Source organism: Mchenga conophoros, linkage group LG13 (assembly GCF_057382185.1).
Source record: "Mchenga conophoros isolate Kocher_MC1m ecotype Shallow Benthic linkage group LG13, M_conophoros_male_GT1.1, whole genome shotgun sequence".
Classification (NCBI taxonomy): domain Eukaryota; kingdom Metazoa; phylum Chordata; class Actinopteri; order Cichliformes; family Cichlidae; genus Mchenga; species Mchenga conophoros.
Window position 1 is genome coordinate 19,274,164 of NC_140538.1, and position 17,680 is coordinate 19,291,843.

General features: G+C 39.5%; 1 protein-coding gene across 3 annotated transcripts in view; it reads left to right on the forward strand.

Moving 5' to 3' along the window:
* The first annotated feature begins 3,566 nt into the window (after positions 1-3,566).
* The window catches only part of mlip (muscular LMNA-interacting protein), a 44,504-nt gene continuing 30,390 nt past the window's right edge, over positions 3,567-17,680 (forward strand). The window contains exons 1-2 of one of the 3 annotated variants that reach the window (XM_085297061.1): positions 3,567-3,801; positions 9,928-10,053. In XM_085297061.1, coding sequence (XP_085153187.1) covers positions 3,772-3,801; positions 9,928-10,053 — 156 coding nt within the window. In that variant the 5' untranslated portion in view covers positions 3,567-3,771. The remainder of the gene's footprint in view (positions 3,802-9,927; positions 10,054-17,680) is intronic. The other 2 variants (XM_085297059.1, XM_085297060.1) reach the window with 2 other exon arrangements.

The following is a 17,680-nucleotide window of genomic DNA, read 5'->3' on the forward strand; positions in this document are numbered from 1 at the left end:
AAATGCATTAGTTTTAAAAATGCATAAACATTTTTGAATATTAAACTTCCAAAATATGTCCATACATTTTGAGAAACACAATCAAACTATGACGTTATTTTTCTGCCACTATTCTGAGCGCATGTAAAAAAAATTTTGCAGGTGCAAGTGTTGCATTTTGAGAAGAAATTTATTTTGAGCGAAGAAAAGCTAAATTTGAGTGAACGAAATTAATTGCTGCAGGCAAAAAATGTTTTTCAGTGTTTGCTATTGTCCATACACACACACAATAGCAGCCCCTATCGCTCAGTTTTTGCATTGGCGCTTGCTCGCAATGTGTTGCTTGCGCTCTCAATACTTCTGCCCGTGAGCGTTCAACTCTTTCTGTACACCGTTATATTTGTGCCACAAAACCAATCATTCACAGACTTACGGAAGAGGATTAGGGCCACTGGAAAAAAATCAGAGAAAAAAGTCAGAATTCTGACTTTAATCTCAGAATTCTGACTTTTTTCTCAGAATTCAGGAAAAGAAGAAAAAAAAAAAGACTTGCCCACTTTTTTCCCCCAGTGGCCCTAAGTACAGACTTGGATGCAACTAATTTGATTGACTGTTTTGGTCTCCAATCAGCTCGAAATGACGAAATGCAATATCCCAGAATGCATTTCGTTCACAACTCAAATGAGGTAAAATAAATTTCGTCTCAAAAAGCAACACTTGCACCTGCAATTTCTTTTTTTTACGTGCGCTCAGAATAGTGGCAGAAAAATAACGCCATATTAAACACCATTTGTAAAATTTACAAGACATTTCGCTTGAGTCCAGACAACATTTACTATTCTTGAGCTCATTCATTCATGTGTAACATGAACCAGTGGGAAGGGAGACGCCTCCACAGGCAAGAAAATCTTATTCATGCATTTTTTTCCACAACCTCGACTGAGAAAGAGCCCAAATTTGTGAAAGCTTCAAAGACGTCAAAACGCTAAAACACAGTTTTCTTGTCTGCTATCCAGTTCCATCCGCACACATTCATAATGTTACAGAGTAATGAACAACTGAACACGCATGTCTCAGCTGGGTCCATCATTAGCACACGTGGAAGCTTTTTGCAGGGAAGACCTTTTTGCTTGTGTTTCAACTATTGTGCCGTCATAATCAGCGTCCCTTAGTGGCTTCAAGAGAAGAAGAATCCAGTGCTGTTTGTTTGGATTAGCCATGATTTTTTAAATTTCCTTTACTATTTATCTCCTCCACATAGTGCAAACGACTGCAACCACTAACACAAGCTTGAAGATGTTCACTGTCGTCAAGAACAATAACTGTGTCTGAAGCAAAACTGCAGCCGTGCGTTCGTGTCCGTTTGAGGGAGAAAATGTAGTTGTGGAGACTCCATCTGTAGCAGGAACTACTGAAAAAAAGCAGTTTTGAGTATTTTGCAGGCAGATCAGAGTCTTGAAAGGCGCAGGTGTATGGTTGACACCAAATAAGGAGATAGCATTCAGGGGTACACGGTTTGACATCTGAGAGCTGAGTTAATGTAATCATGTAATGCAGTAATGACTATGATGACAGCATTATGTCAAGATAATTGCTAATTCAAATGCTGATTTGCTGTAAGTGGATTAGACACACATCTCTGCTGATGTTCACTTATGCCACCCAAATCGATGTGTCACTACACTCGTAAGAAAATCTCCTCAAAGATGAAAGCTAAGAGTCATGCTTCCTGCCTACATGTGACTCTCCCCCACACCCTCTTATGATGGATGCCAGATGTCAGGTGAAACGATAAAAGAAAATGCCAATATTTCTGAGAGTATACAACAGTTTGAGTAAAATAGAAAGGAAGAGGAAGCAGGGTTGGAGTACGCTTTATCTTAATGTGTTTTTCTCTGCCGTAGACAGGCAGGAAGAGGGAGACAGCAGGGTGGAAATGGACAAGAACAGCTGTGACAGGAATGAAGAATGTAGTGTACGTAAAGGATTAGCATCCACTTCAGAGGTCTGTTTTCACTCACTGATAAGGGAGCCGGGAGGTCGATGTTGCAACAGGGTAATGAATTCTGTTTCTGCTTGATATCTCATTATTGCAAATGTCACATTGGTCTGCTGGCTTACAGGACTCTAGGTTATCTGGACACTGTAAATGATCATCTGATATTATATAGAATTTTTATTTAAAAGTATATAATTGTTGTTCATTCCAAAAAATGACAGTAATTTTATAATGCTGTCCTCGGTGCACCAAACTGCTGCATTCTTGCTGGTTACACGTGAAAATAGGACAAAGGCGCTATTATTCAGTGTTCTCTGCTAATACAAAAGCTTTGCCAAACAACAACAAAACGTTCAGAAACGCCTTCCTTTGAATCTTTTTTTTTTCTAAGACACATATTTTTCACAGAATAATCCATTTCACATTCATCTCTTTTTGTTGTAATCTGGCCTCTGTCAGACAATATACTTTTGTATATTCAAAGGAGCTTGCAAAGAAAAGCGTCAGTTCTGAACTGAAGAAGCTTCTCGGATGAGAAGTGAAAAGTCCAGACGCCTTTCATTGCAAGCTCCTTTGACTACGATGACCTGGATGACTGAGAACCTTCACAGACATACTTTTTTATATGTGTAACAGATGATGTCTGCTTCACCCATCAGCCCTCCAACCATCCACTTCAACTCCACACGCACACACACCCACAAAACTGACTTGTCCTTATAAGATAATCTTTATTAGTCCCATTTGTGGGAAATTTGCATGCATGGGAAACACAGAAACATGCCAAGGAAAATCCACAGAGGATCACACACGATGAAAGACTATAAGGGACTTTAAGGGTTCAAGAAACTGATGAGTGATGGGAGAGAGGAGGGGGAGGACTACAGGTGAGCACATTTAACAACAGACGATAAGAAGAAACACCAACACAGGAAAGGAAACAAACCTTTCAAAAGCCAGACATGAATACTAACACTTATCAAGGAATCGGAGAGGGGCCAAGGCATAAATATGGAAATGAGACAGAGGGTTGCACAGTGAAATACTAGGAAACAAACACTTATACAAATTACAATAGACACAAGCTAAAACAAAAGATAATGTGAAACCTATTTAATTCAGTTCTATTGATTTTGGTACTTTATATTCTAAGGTAAATGCCTTGCAATCATACAACAATCAGAAGCAAACACTTGGGCCATCCTCAGCTACCAGTTGGGTGTGAAGCTCTAAAACAATAAAAGTAAGAAAAATACTGAAAGAAAGCTCCCACTCAGGACAGTTTCTTTTGTGTGTCTGACTGTGAAGCAGTAATTTTAGTAACAGTAATGCGATTACTGAATTTTTTGAAAAGTAATGTTTTCTAAAACCGTGTTACGGACAAAGTAGTATTATTACAGTGAAACTGTAAAGATTTGTGGGTGACAACCGGATCAACTCAACTGAGTTGTGAGAAATGTGAGGAAAAAGAGAGAGTTTATTTTAAAAGAAAGTCAAAAGCAAAATGAAACAGTTGTGGCTATTTTTCTCCCGTGTGTGTGCTGCTCCTGTTGTGTTGTTACCACTGCCCAGCAGGCAGATTGCTGTCTGCAAGCTATTTGTGGCTATTATGTGTCTATAAAAGGAAATCTGCAGGGTGATACACACACCAACAGTAATACACTTTGAACTTCATGAGAGGAGCTGAAAAGTGGGCATCCTGCTTTCCATATCTACTTTGATTTCCATGTGAAGTCATTTATTAAGTCTGGACTCAAGAGAAACTTCTGGATGGGGAGACATTTGAGACCGAAATGGACAGTTTAAATCTGAGTACGGGAGAGGTAAGATGGTTTGGAAATATATATACTTTTTTCTCTTGAAGACATTTAAACTTCTTCTTGGGTAATTGCTATAAAGCTGAAGTGATGCGACTGACCCGCCTTTGCCTTCTTTTGACTTTTGTACTTCCAGTGGAGCTAGTTTAAAATGACGTTTTTAGAAGAATATTTCCCTCAAGGCTATTTTCCTGCTAGAAAAAGGAAACCAGGAATTTAATTTGAATGCATTAACACTATTCTGTCTAAACAACACTCTCTCTGTGCTCTCTACCAGCCATCACCACCCTCCAGGCTTACACACATAAACACTTAGACGCAGTTTATTTTCAGTGGTCCGGTGACTAACGGTTGCCACATTTTCACTCAGAGTAATTTCTCAGTGATTTAATGCTAACTTTTACTACAACAGAACTATAACTTACAAGAATAGAACTTATAGTAATGCTAATATATAGCTGGAACTTTATATATGACTTTTATTAGCTACAGTATCACTAAACTTTCATTTTTCTCTACATGCCTTTTTATCCATGTACATGTTGCCCTAAAATTTTCAGGCGTTAACTGAAATGCCTTTACATGCTTTGCTGTTGTTATTGTATGAGATATGTAATGATAATATTTGTTTATAATCTTGAGCAACAGCCTAGTGAGCTCTGAAGCAGCTGGCTGTGAGCTATATTTGCACAGACTACGCTGGAGGGGTTGTGTGTTTGCTGTAATTAAACTCTTTGCTTAGTGGCACACCCAACTCCTTATGCATGTGCTGTGGCGCAGCATGTACTGCTTTGATATGGATTTTAGCATCTGTGGAACACAGCAGTCTGGGCTTTACAGCTGTAATTATGGAAATTAACTGAGCACTGTGAATAACAAGGACTGATAACAATATGTGAGAAGTTAACTCTAAATTTTTAGATATTAAAGAAAAAAATGCAAAAAGTGCACAATATTGAGGATATTAAAACTGTGATAATGTTGAAGAAGCATAACATCCTTGGCATTCATTCATAATGCTGAGATTGCTCAAAACAGAGTTTTCATTTTGCAGGAGGTCACTTTATGGGAGTCCCTGAAGGCTCCCACACAGGGTGGTCTCCTTCAGGAGATGATTTAATGCAGCTTTTATAAGGTCTTTGGGACGGGTTTGACAGACCACAAGACATAACTGAGTGATGGCACTCGCACACAGTGAGGACACACGCAGCACACTAAGCCAGTGGTGGCTGGAAATGTGATCCATGAGGACATCATGACCTCAGCAACACTCAAACATTCACGAGGGCTTCGCCAGGCAAGTAGGAAATGCCTGTTTTAACCTTTCACCATGTAAACTTACTCTGCTATGACTACAGAGGACTCACAAACAAGGGGGTTTCATAATAACACAAGTACATAAACAAGTTAATGTGATGACTCAGGATTATTTTAGCCTGAGAATTTATCCAGGTTGTTTATAAAAAGCTGATTAGTGGCACGTTGGATATAACTGAACCTCCTCACGGCCACAGAAGTCTAAGATGTCACAAAACTCAAAACAAAATTATTGTTGTTGTTTTAATGGTAAATTGCACTTAAAATTGGACTAGGTACTGACAGTGTTAAACTTAACCTTAATATTGTTTCTGGTAAATATGAAAAAAAAATCATCAAATGCCACTATTGATAACTATTTTTACACACACACACACACACACACGCAAATTGAGAACCTTGTTTTATTGCAGTTTAAATAAATATTTCCCTCTCTCTGCTCTTACTGCATACAATTCATCATTTGCTAGTTCCACAGCTTCTGTATTCACTAAACATGCAGCCTAAATATGATCAGAAGCATTTTCTCCAAGACACCCCCCCAAATAAAATGTTATGTAATCATTTATTCAGTTTCCTTATTAATTATTTATGCATAACACCCACCAAAACAGAGGGCATCGCACCAGGAAGTGTTGTTCCAGCAAAGTTATACTACTATATATGCATATATAATTTTTACCTAATATATAGTGCTGATAAATGGTCAAAGAGTTTTTAAAATTTTAACAACAGCTTATCAAGCTTAAACGTGCTGCTGTTGTTCAGCTGCTGGTTTTCTCTTTCTGGTGCGAAGTGGGCAATAAACAAACAAGAGAGACGGACTCACGACAGAAAAGCCGATCAGCTGATCATTAATCAGTTTCGTGATTGAAGTAGCAGCAGGAGAGGGAGGGAGAGAGAAGAGGCACTCGCACCATATATGGTTCGATCCCAGGCTGCCTCCTGGCTGCATGCCAAATATCCTTGGGCAAGTTACTAACCCCATGTTTGCCTACTGGTGGTGGTCAGAGGGCCCGGTGGCGCCTGTGTCCGGCAGCCTCGCCTCTGTCAGTGCGCCCCAGGGCGGCTGTGGCTACAATGTAGCTTGCCATCACCAGTGTGTGAATGTGTGTGTGGATGGGTGAATGACTGAATGTAGTGTAAAGCGCTTTGGGGTCCTATGGACTAGAAAAGCGCTATACAAATGCAGGCCATTTACCATTTACCATGGTTGTTAAGCTTAACGCTGGAATGCTTTACAAACATTCAGAGATGAACTTACACACCTTGCAAGTTTTGTGAGGTACTTTTTTGATATTTAATGGTTCGGATTACATTTTTTATTTCTTTCTGATATCCGATCCAGTAATTTAGGTCAGTATTGGACCGATACCGATACGTAATATCGGATCAGTTCATCCCTAGTATATATCATATGTTTCTAATGGACTCTAGTTGGTTCGTGTAAACTGGGAGTCTTCCTCACACACTAAGGTCAACTATTCTGTGCTGGGACCAGTTCTGTTTACATTATGCATGCTTATGTTAGGTAGTATTATTAAAAGAATAGCATACATTTTCATTGCTATGTAGATGATAGATAATACCCAGATTTATGTATAAAGACAGCTGACATACACCAGTTATTTAAACTGCAGGACTGTCTTAAAGACATGAAGGCCTCTCATTTCCTGCTTTTATAATTCAGCCCTAATTTTTTTTTAGAAACATAGTGTCTAACCTAATACTCCATTAACACTGTGAGGAATCTTCGAGTCACTTCTGACCAGGATATGTCATTCAATGTGCATATTTACTACAAATACGAAGAACTGCTTTCTTACTGTGCAATATCTCTAAAATTAGAAACATCCTGTCTCAAAGTGATGCTGAAAAACTAGTACTACTACTATTACTAGATACTGGTTACTATTACTTATAGGCTGGACTACTCTCATTCCTTATTTTCAGGTTGTCTTAGTTGATCCAGAATATGGTGAGAGAACTGACAGGGACTAGATTGACAAAGCATATATATCCCGTACTGGCTTCTCTTCATTGGATCCCTTTTAAATTCAGAATAGAATTTGAAATCCTCCTTCTCATATATAAAGTCTTGTATAATCAGGACGTTGTCTTAAAGACCTCATAGTACCATATCACCTAATTGAGTGCTTTGCTCTCAAACTGGTGGTTAACTTGTGGTTCATACGGTAGAATAAAATAGAATGAGAGGCAGCGCCTTCAACTTTCAGGACCATCTTCAGTGTAACCAGCTCCCAATATGGATTTGCACATCCTCCTCTAAGATCAGGCTTAAAAATTTCCTTTTTTTAAATAAAACTTGATAAAGTGCTGGATCAGGTAACCCTGAACCACTTAGTTATGCTGCAACAGGCCTAAAGTGCTGGAGGCTTCCTATGACACACTAAACACTTCTCCTTCACCCACCTCTTTTCACACTCCACAGTATTTGTTTATACAGCACTTTGCATGTAATCATTAGTTATTATTAACCTCCTCCACAGGGTCAAAGTCTAATGAGATATTTTTGAAGAAAGAAAGAAAAAACCTGTAGCTGAAGTCTTTATTTCCTGTAAGGAATTCAAACATCACACCTACTTACATTCCACTGTTTGCAATACACATCTACGTGACATACAATATAAATGAAATGATATCCTGAATAAGGGAATGCAGTTTTACATTTAACATGAATAAGAAATCTTGTTTTGTAACTATCTGAGTAAATATTCTATCCAAGCTCCTTTATAAAGTAGTTTGGCTCATTCTCCGAACACTGAAGAGCAAAGGTTTTGTGATCCATTTTTAGCACTGCCTCAAATATCTGCTACAATAACCTCCACTGATTAGGCAAGACGCTTCAGCGGCCTCGCTCTTCAGCTTGCTGTTTGCAGCTGACCCCACCACACTGAGCAGCATATTTTGGTAGTGCCATGTTAATCATTTTGCCTCTCTATATCATTTATGCTAAGCTTAGCACAAGAGTGATATGTCATTTAACTCTTGACAGAAAAGTCTATTTACTCTCGTATCTCTTTACAAAGCAGTAAAAATGAACGTTGGACGGCTCCACAGCTTTATTACTGTTTTAATATCCTGCTAAACTTTAAGCTTAACCTTCAAAAGAAGTGTCTGTGTCCTCCAGCGTGGATTCCAGGAGGACTTTTGCAGAATCTGTGACATTTCCATGACCAGCTGGTCCACCAAAGAACTTGCACTTAACAGCATTTCTAGCTGATACACTGTGGTATTTGTTTTGATGATAATCCCGTTTAGTGCATTCCCCTTCAGTGTTTTTCTCTCTGATGACACTGACATTTTGACAAGCACCTTCTTGTTTCTTGTTGTTGTCATGGCTCTGTTGTTGTTCAAGTTTTAGTTCTCTTGATAGATGCAGCTGCTGTTGTGAAATGGTAAATATCATCAGGATAACAGTGATGAGCTGATCACTTATATAGCAGGAACAATAAAAACAATGCCACTTGATTCTGTTTGGCTTCTTTCTTTCTTTCTTTCTTAGTTTTGCATTCATTTCTTTTTTCTATTATCTCCGTATCTCATCAGAGCTGTGGTGAGTGAACACAGAGCCAGACCTTATGAGTTACTAAATTATTTAACCGGCTTCTTTCGATGTAGTTTCTTTAAAAAAAATACATAAAATATGAGTGAAACAGCCCAGTGCGCGCATGTCAGTGTGGCCAATTGAATTTTAAGGCTTATTACCATTCTAACTACAGAGTTATATAAAGACTTATCTAGACTGTAAAAAGAAGCAAAGAAAAAAACCTTTAAAAGAATAAAAACAATCGTAAAAGGTAACATTTTTAATCTATTATATTTGGTGAAATTCAACGTGTGGTTAAAATATGGAGAAAAAAACAGCATCTCTGAAATATTAAAACAGGAAATTCATTCATTTTAAAATGGTACATCTTATTGAATATTTTCAGTGTAGATGTCATGAAGAGGGAAATTAGTAACAGCGACCAACATTTCTTTCTGCTGTAGAGTCCATGAGGGTTTCACTAGTTTTTGAAGATCTACAGCTCTTGGCACTTTTCAGACTTTTCAGACTGCTTTGTTGTTACACAGACACACAGAAGCACTGATTAGTATTTAGGCAATTTCCTTCCAGGCAGTCAATCTGAGGTTCTTGCCTCAGAATAGTAATTATGTCCAACCCACAGAATGTTCTGGACATTGACAAAATGCCCAGATTATCAGTCTGCCTCTGGTCCCTGAAGTTTTCCTGAGCTTTTTCTTAGTGGTCCATTAGTATCACTCACTGCAAAGCTGTGATTACATCTGTCACATGCATTTCAAAAGACCCGCTGTGCAGCGCTAAACCCATGAATATTCTCACCCAAAATATGGAAATAAAAGCCGGCCCTGTGACGAAAACTCCTGCAGTGGAAACGCTACAGTTTTACTCTCAGTTGTGTTTGTTTAACACAAAGGAGGATCTTTTGCTTATTTGATGCTGATGAGAACAGGAGCTGATTTAATTGCAATCATCACTCCTTGTTGAGGGTATGTGTGTCAGGCCACTGAGCTGTAGAGTGCTTAATTGCCTCATCTGTGTGAAAGTGTGATGCTGGATAATTAGTGGTCGGGCATAGTTACACAACTCTGTGATCAAAAAGAGATCAGAAATGGGAGCGACTCAACGTTTCGTAGGGCGCTCGGCATCTTTCCTTAAACTTGTTTTTGCTTTCTAGCTTTTAATTGAGAATAAGCCTCTTTATGCTTGACTCAGCATGCTCTCCCATACTATATGAATGATTTGCTCCCCTCCTCTCTGTTCTACAGGTTTCCGTAGGAGTGCCGTCAAAGCTTTCTACTTTCACGTTTGTGCCAGCAGTGCAGAAATTGCCAATTAAAAACATTTTTACTGAGAAGGGGAGATCTGGAGCTCTGACAGAAAAACCAGATAAGGTACAGCAGCACCACTTGTCCACAAGATGGCAAAGCAATAATTATATAACTAATAACTAATATTCATCTTTGAAACAATTTGATTGTAAAACATTGATCAAATTTTATGCCTGATTTGTATTGGTTGTGGCGCTGCTGCAGAGCAACGCTTTCATGCTTCATGCTTTGAGTGGTGAGTCACTAGCACTGAATATGAGCCCACTCATCTGACTTGTTATATAAAAACTTCCTCCAGCTTATGTCAAAAGTTGAAGTAATCATGTTTTTGAAATTGCAGACTCGGTGTTAAAACGAGAAGTTTACATTTCTGTCCTTACTTAAATCGGATGACAGCATAAAAAAGTCCTTTAAAAAAGTTTTCATAGAGCTCTATGCAGCTCTGTGAAATACTAATCACACCTTATGATTTAGTAGCATGTAGAAGCATATTTAGCACTGCTAACTTGAAGTAATCTTTTTCTGTATAACTCTCTCTCGCATCACTGTGGAAGAATTTTGGCCCACTCTTCTTTAATGTTACCTCATTTTATTGTGGGTTGTGGACATTTGTTTACATCCCAACACGGCATTTCAATCAGGTTGAGGTCTGGACTTTGACTGGGCAACATTTTGAATGTTTGCTTTATTTGCAGCTTGCTGCAGTGCTTGGAATCATTGTGCTGTTACACGAACCCGTTTGCGCCAAGCTTTAACTATCAGACAGATGGCTTCACACCTGATTCTAGAATATTTTGGTATACAGAAGCATTCACGGTTGACTTGCAAAGCAACCTCACTTCATCTCCCCTCCACCACTGCTCCCGATTGTTGGGGTGAGGTGTTTGTGCTGACATGTTTGGTTTTCACAAAATGTGAAAATGTGTGGACTGCAATAATGTCCAGTTCAGTCTGTTCTGTCCAAAGGACATTTTTCCAGAAATCTTGTGGTTGTTCAGCTGCAGCTTGGCAAAGCTAAATCTTGCAGCCAGGTTCTTTTCAGAAAGCAGAAGCTTTCTTTTGGTAAACAGTATGGTCATTAACTTGAACAGGGAGCTGAGAGTCTGAGATGCCTGCTCTTATTTACTTTTTATTATTGTGCAACTCATCTGACCTTGCGATGAATTTGCTGGGAAGTTTATATCATTGTGTTAACACACACCTGACTGCTCCACACCAGCAAACTGCCAAATATTCTGCTTTCATAGAGGGAGTCACACCTGCTGATAATCAAGATTAATCAAGTGCATTTAGTTAATCTTACTTAACCTTTTTAATTCCTATGAAAACAGTAAGGGCATACTTCGTTTTTCACATGACTACAAATATATATTTTGTCAATGAATTACTCAACTAAATTTGCATGTGACTGTATATGTCATTGGAGACAAACCACACAAACCCTATTTTTTATTAAAGGAAATTGGAATGAATATGTCCCTTTTTTCCATTAAACTCTTCCTGCATGGGGGACACCCCAAGTCAGTTTCGCCTTAGGTTAAGCTAGGGTTAGGTTTATCACCTATGATGGCTTAGACTTCAGACAGAATATTAAATTCTTTTCAGTGGAAAATGAAACGTAAACTTTCCAAATGACTCTAATTGTAAACGACTAATAATGCCAGTCACCCAAGGATCAAAAGACACACCTTAGTTTCTGAGACTCTTGGTACTTCCTTCTCAGACATTGCAACAGATATCCGCATGAATCACCTTCCCAGAGGAAAAGGCTATAATTAGTTCTCAGGTTCACAATGAAAATATTTTACCCAGGTAGAAATTTCCTGTTACATTTCTACATCTTTAAACAAATTGATGGAGTCAAATTATTCTAAGTATTCCAGCAGCCAGACTCACACAGCCTATATCATGTTTGAAGATTCATATATCCACATCAAACATATGTCAGAGTGACCTCGGGCATTAAATTAGATGTTCTCTGACTGTAAAGGGCAGAAGAAATGGTTCTGCTGCTAATGACGCTCCTCGGCTCATTGCGTGAAAGCTACATTTTGTATAAAATAAGGAGCAAAAATGAATCAAATGTAATTAATCTCACACCATATACGTAACATTTTTTCTGCTGGAAACTACTTTAGTGCACACACACACACACACACACACACACACACACAGACATTAGAAACACCAGCTGATCTCGGGGAGGGGGCTGATGCTGACCATCAGTTGTCACGATTGCTGAAGGGGTTAACGTGCTGTTGGATGTTGATGCAGCATCTAAATCACAGCAGCATCACAGCTCTGCGTGCCTGGAGTCAGCTTGCTGTCTGCCTCTATATAGACTTCAAAGTTCTTCTCACTAGGGGGGTGACACCATTAGTTTCTCATCTTCCTCCACAGCTATTACCTACAGGAGTGACAGCCCTTCATGTTATTAACTGACAACATATAGGCGTAGCTACGCTGCTGCAGTGCAGAGAAGTGCAGAGAAGCCTGTGTTCAGTCTTTTTGTAAATGAACAACATAGAACTCTGTGTGTGTGTGAGTGTTTGCATGCATCCAAATTTCCCTGCTATGAATCCAGCTGATCTTCTGAGTTTTCTTCTCTATTCAGTTGGACCTCTACAGTGATCTATATCTTCCTCTCATATGGTTGCATTTTTTTTTCTGTTATTCAATTAGAAAATGATTAAACACCTGTGGAAGTTAGCTACAGAGGTTCTTCTCATATAGATTTAAATGATCAGGTTTTATCATCTATATTAAGAAGTAATTAAGTATTACTGCAATCAAGCCTGATAGCTTTTTATATAATGATAAAAAACTATAAATGAGAAATGGAGTGGTATATAACTCCGTTGTACTCGGTTAAACACTCAAAGTGCTTTCTTAATACCTTTACACACCAGAAAAATAAAAATCGTCAAATGTTTTATTTAAAAGGTTTTTCGGACTCACCTGTTCTTTAATGAAGTTGCTCATACATGTAATTTCACTGGACAAATTTGCAGCGTTTAGCTCACATTCTTCTTTTTTTTTCTTTTGAATTTTTCTCTTGCAAATAAACAGATCTGACCAATCAGACCAAAGGATTTGGCTGCAACTGAGCTAGAGGCTCAGGCGTGCACCAGTATTGAATATACAAGTAGTAAAATAATATTATTTTACCTCAGACACACAGCTAGACGCTGCACCGGGTCGATCGGCTTTCTGAAATTATTTCTCTTGCTCCTTGGATGTGGCCCCAAATCTGCCAGCAAGAGCTCAAACTGTCCCACTGACATCCTGAAATATATAAGAAAGTGGCCGTGATACGCTTCAACTCCTGGATCGAGCCATGAAATTGTCAGTGCTCCTGCCTTGTACTGAAAATTGGATGATGGACCCAGAATCCTCTCAGTAAGGCCCTTTACTACCAGTCTCATTCACACACACACACACACACACACACACACACACACACACACACACACACGCACGCACGCACGCGCACGCACGCACGCACGCACGCACGCACACGCACACACGCGCACACACACACACACACACACACACACACGCGCGCACACACACACACACACACACACACGCACACACGCGCACACACACACACACACACACACACACACACACACACACACACACACACACACAAGCACTTTTATGTACACTTAATGCATGTATGCCCAAGCCTACTCTCGTGTGCAGACTGGAGGAGCTGAGGGCTCAATCCTCAGACGTTCCAGTTGGCAGACGACAGATGTTGGTGTTATTACTCAAGAAACAAATCATGTATTACATGATACTAATGACTTTTCCTAAAAGCAATGCAGTATGTTAATTAATTGCTTTCCGCAGAAAGTAACTCACCTTAATGCTGCAAGCTTGGCTGCTCATCACTGCCTTTGTTACCTGAAGTTCAGGGTCAGGCTGCCGGGTCAGCAAACACTCAGCCTTAACATCATTCTCAGTTCTTGGCTAGCTTTGTGTTGGCATGCTGTCTAGTTGATGTTGTGTCGGGAGTATACTGGATTTGTTTCTGTCCTGGACACAGTTTTCATTTCACCATTGCACTAATGTCCTTATCTCCACTGCTGAAAAGCTGTCGATCACTCCACCATTGCCCTCCTCCTGCACAGGAACCAAAATCAGCTGACCGTAAAAGGAGGCAAAAGGTTGTTTGATATATTTTCTTTTCTTTCTATTCTTAATGTGCAGACAACTGAAGAACCTTTGTAATGCAAGTAATGACATAATTGTGCTGTCACGTAATAACTGACTTTAGTGTAATAAGTTTCATTACTGTGTGACTGATTACAGTAACACCTTACACCCAACATTAAAGGGTACGTGTGAGTCACAGCCACCTCAAAAAGGAAAGAAATTTATAAATAAATGTAAAATTATAAATAATGAAAAATAATGCATAGAATTTTGTTACATGGTGGTACGCTGGTGCCTCACTGAGTGACATGCTTTTAAATCTTCAACACACACAAGTCGCCCCTGAAATAAAGCTCTCTTTGTTTCCTCCTTTAATTTTTCTCTCCCCTATTTGTTCAAGTCCTTGTCATCCTGGATAAAAGAAAGGCATTCGATAACAGTGAAAAAGGCTGCTTTCTGCTCTCAAATTATCCCCTTTGTGAAGCCGAGTTATGAACTCATTTTCACACCACTTTCCATTAAGCGCAGAAAAAAAGCCTCTTTGGTTCCACTATTGCAATCTTCCCTGCTCAGCCGCTGATATTTTACACTCAGGTTAACAGGGTGCCCATCAGTTTCACGCAGCGATCCGAGACCAGACTGAATGAGCCAGTCACATCTTTATTAATCTTCTATTCATTTGGGTTTTTGTTAAAACTGAAATCTAACACGAACAGTTGATCCCACCATTTGAAGTGCAAGAAAACAACTCCATAACACTCTTTCAAATCATTTCATTTTAATTATTTCTACGGGACTGATCCAATTCTGGGCTCCTTGTGGCCATTAATTGAGGGCTGGCAGCCCAAACACACAGACATTTGACTGGTATTATCTGCCTTCTGATCTAGTTCTTTGCTGGGGAGCAAAAAATTTCCCACAAATCTGGACAGATATCTTTGACTTGCTTCCATCCTTTGGCACAGCCTTTCCACACAATCCCCCAAATCCTTTTTTCTCTCCCTTTAATGAATTCAGTGTCACAGGATCTAAAGGTCCATCTGCGAGAGAGGCAGACTAACAAACGACTGTGCTCAGTTATCGCCATCCTTGATATGTCTTTCTTAATGAGATGTTATATGGTTATTAGAAGTGAAGCTGTAGTCGCTGACAGGCCAGAGTGCAGATCGGACTCTGTTTGGTCCATCACTCAACTATGGGGGGAGATTAATTAATGAGCAGACTTTTTCCTTTTTCCTCTGTCTGTGAAGACACCGGTTTATTAGAGTGGGTGCCTTGTTTCTGCTCAGTTGTAGCCTCAAGTTGCACACAGCTATCTGGGATAACTATGCCTTTCATAATATGCATAAAAATAACAGGCTGGCAGTGCAGTGCAAATATTTCATTGGTGTGGCTTCATCGCTTCATCACAGCTAAGTGCTCATCCTGATATTGTGCTTTCATGTCAGCTGTATATAAACACGACTCCAGCATCTACCTCCACCTGCTGTCTATAGCTCATGCTAAAACCCACATCCAGCCACACGTTGCTCACTTTGGCTCATCGAACGATTCCACTGTCTACACTTATTGCCTGAATTGAGCTGACTCCTATATTGACATCCCAATATACAGAATGTAAAGAATTCCTAGTGAGACATTCAAGAGCTCATTCATCCTTCAGTGTGATTTAGCACAGTCAGATTTAGAGGGAAGACACATGTCTTTGCGATCGATGGTGATAAGTTCTCATTGAAAGTTTGCCTTCTGATTGGCCAACATTAATTTGAAATGAGGCTGTACAACACAATACTCAGATTCTTCCCATAATTACTAACTCATTTTGACTTTTTTCTTCATTTTTATTCCCACTTAATCTGTGGTGCATCACAGATTTTCTTCAACTCTACAATGAATGCACCAATGCTGAGCAATGAGCACATCTCTTTCTGAAATACTCTTCAGTTTCTTGCTAAAAGATGGGGAAGCTTAACTAAGCCACCATAATAAATAAATGTTGTTATATTAGTTAAGAACTAGGCAGACCAGAGTAAGACATGTGAAGTTAAGATACTATATTTGTATCATTGTCACGGTGCGGCATGGCACACCGTGGAAGGAGTGGGGAAGGAGGACCCAGGCGCGGTGCTCTATGTATAGACAGTGTTTATTTACAGAGGGTGATATCAAACAACAATAAATCCCTGTGTTTTTCCCCAGACTCCCGTGTCGTGTCCTCCAAGTGCTCTCTGCTCCCGTGTCTGCACTCCCGGTGCTCGCTGCTCCTTAAGCCTTCCACGCTCCTCCTGCGGGAAACAATAGCGGCAGTAGTCAGGACACTGAACAATGGCAGGCATACACTACACGACCAAAACCTAAACTGGGTAACTAACGTGGAGTCCCAAGCAAATGATCCCGCGTCGGTGGGAGCTCCAACTCTCTCCTAAGTAGCTCCCCCGACGAGGCCTGATCAGCAGCAGGTGTGTGACTTCGGGTGTGGCCAGTCCTTCCGCAGGGCCACACCCCTCAGGCCTGCAGGTGGCTGAGCTCCATCCTCCAAGCATACCCGCAGACACACACACACACACACACACACACACACACACACACACACACTCACATCTACAAGCATGGAGAAGAGCAGCAGCAACACCAAAATACATATAATAATAATAATATAATTCATAACTGCTCAGGGATCCTGGGTTGCTCAGACCCAGGACCCTGACAATCATAGAGGCAATAATTTATCTTATCACTTACATTAACATTACTTTTTTTTAAATGGCACTTAGTTTAGATAAGAAAAATCCCTTTCATATAGGTTCTAAATATAATGACATTTGACACAAGGTGTTTGATAAGCTTACTGACATTAGATGACATTTATGCTGCACACACTTCCAGAAATGAATGTCCTTCTGGCAGCTTTTCATTGCTTTGATTACTGCTCCTCTGCATTACAGGCAAAAGAAAAATACAGAGAATTTTTTAATTGGTTCAGAAATCTGAAGGTTGTCATTATAAGATAATGTTGTATGTATATTTAGCACCCTAATTGCCATGCCAGGGAGAGTGTGCTCATATCTATAATGATTCATATAATGAGCAGTTACACGTTTTAGCTCAACATGTATTTTCACAGATAATCCTGTTTTAAACTGGATTCCTGAAATGCATTTATAGTTCACTCACTAATATTAATTATATGGAAAACAATGAAAAGGCCTCATTGTTGGTTATCTGTGGCACTAGGTTTAAACAGTGTTGGCCTCTGCAACACAAAGTGAAATGAATGTTCTAAATAATGTGAACTTAACTTAATAGAGTTCATTTGAAGTTCTTCAGTGTCTAAAATGTATGCCACAAGGCTGCAGGAATATGTGCACTGCCGGTGTCGTGACTCAGGAAACTTAGCTTTACAACTTACCAGTTTGCCTGGAAATATGTGACTAACACTGTGAAACGGTGCATTTTAAACCAAATTCTATTTCTTTTCTTTTTTTTTGCTAAGTCTAACCACACAGCTTTGTTGCCCAACTTTAAC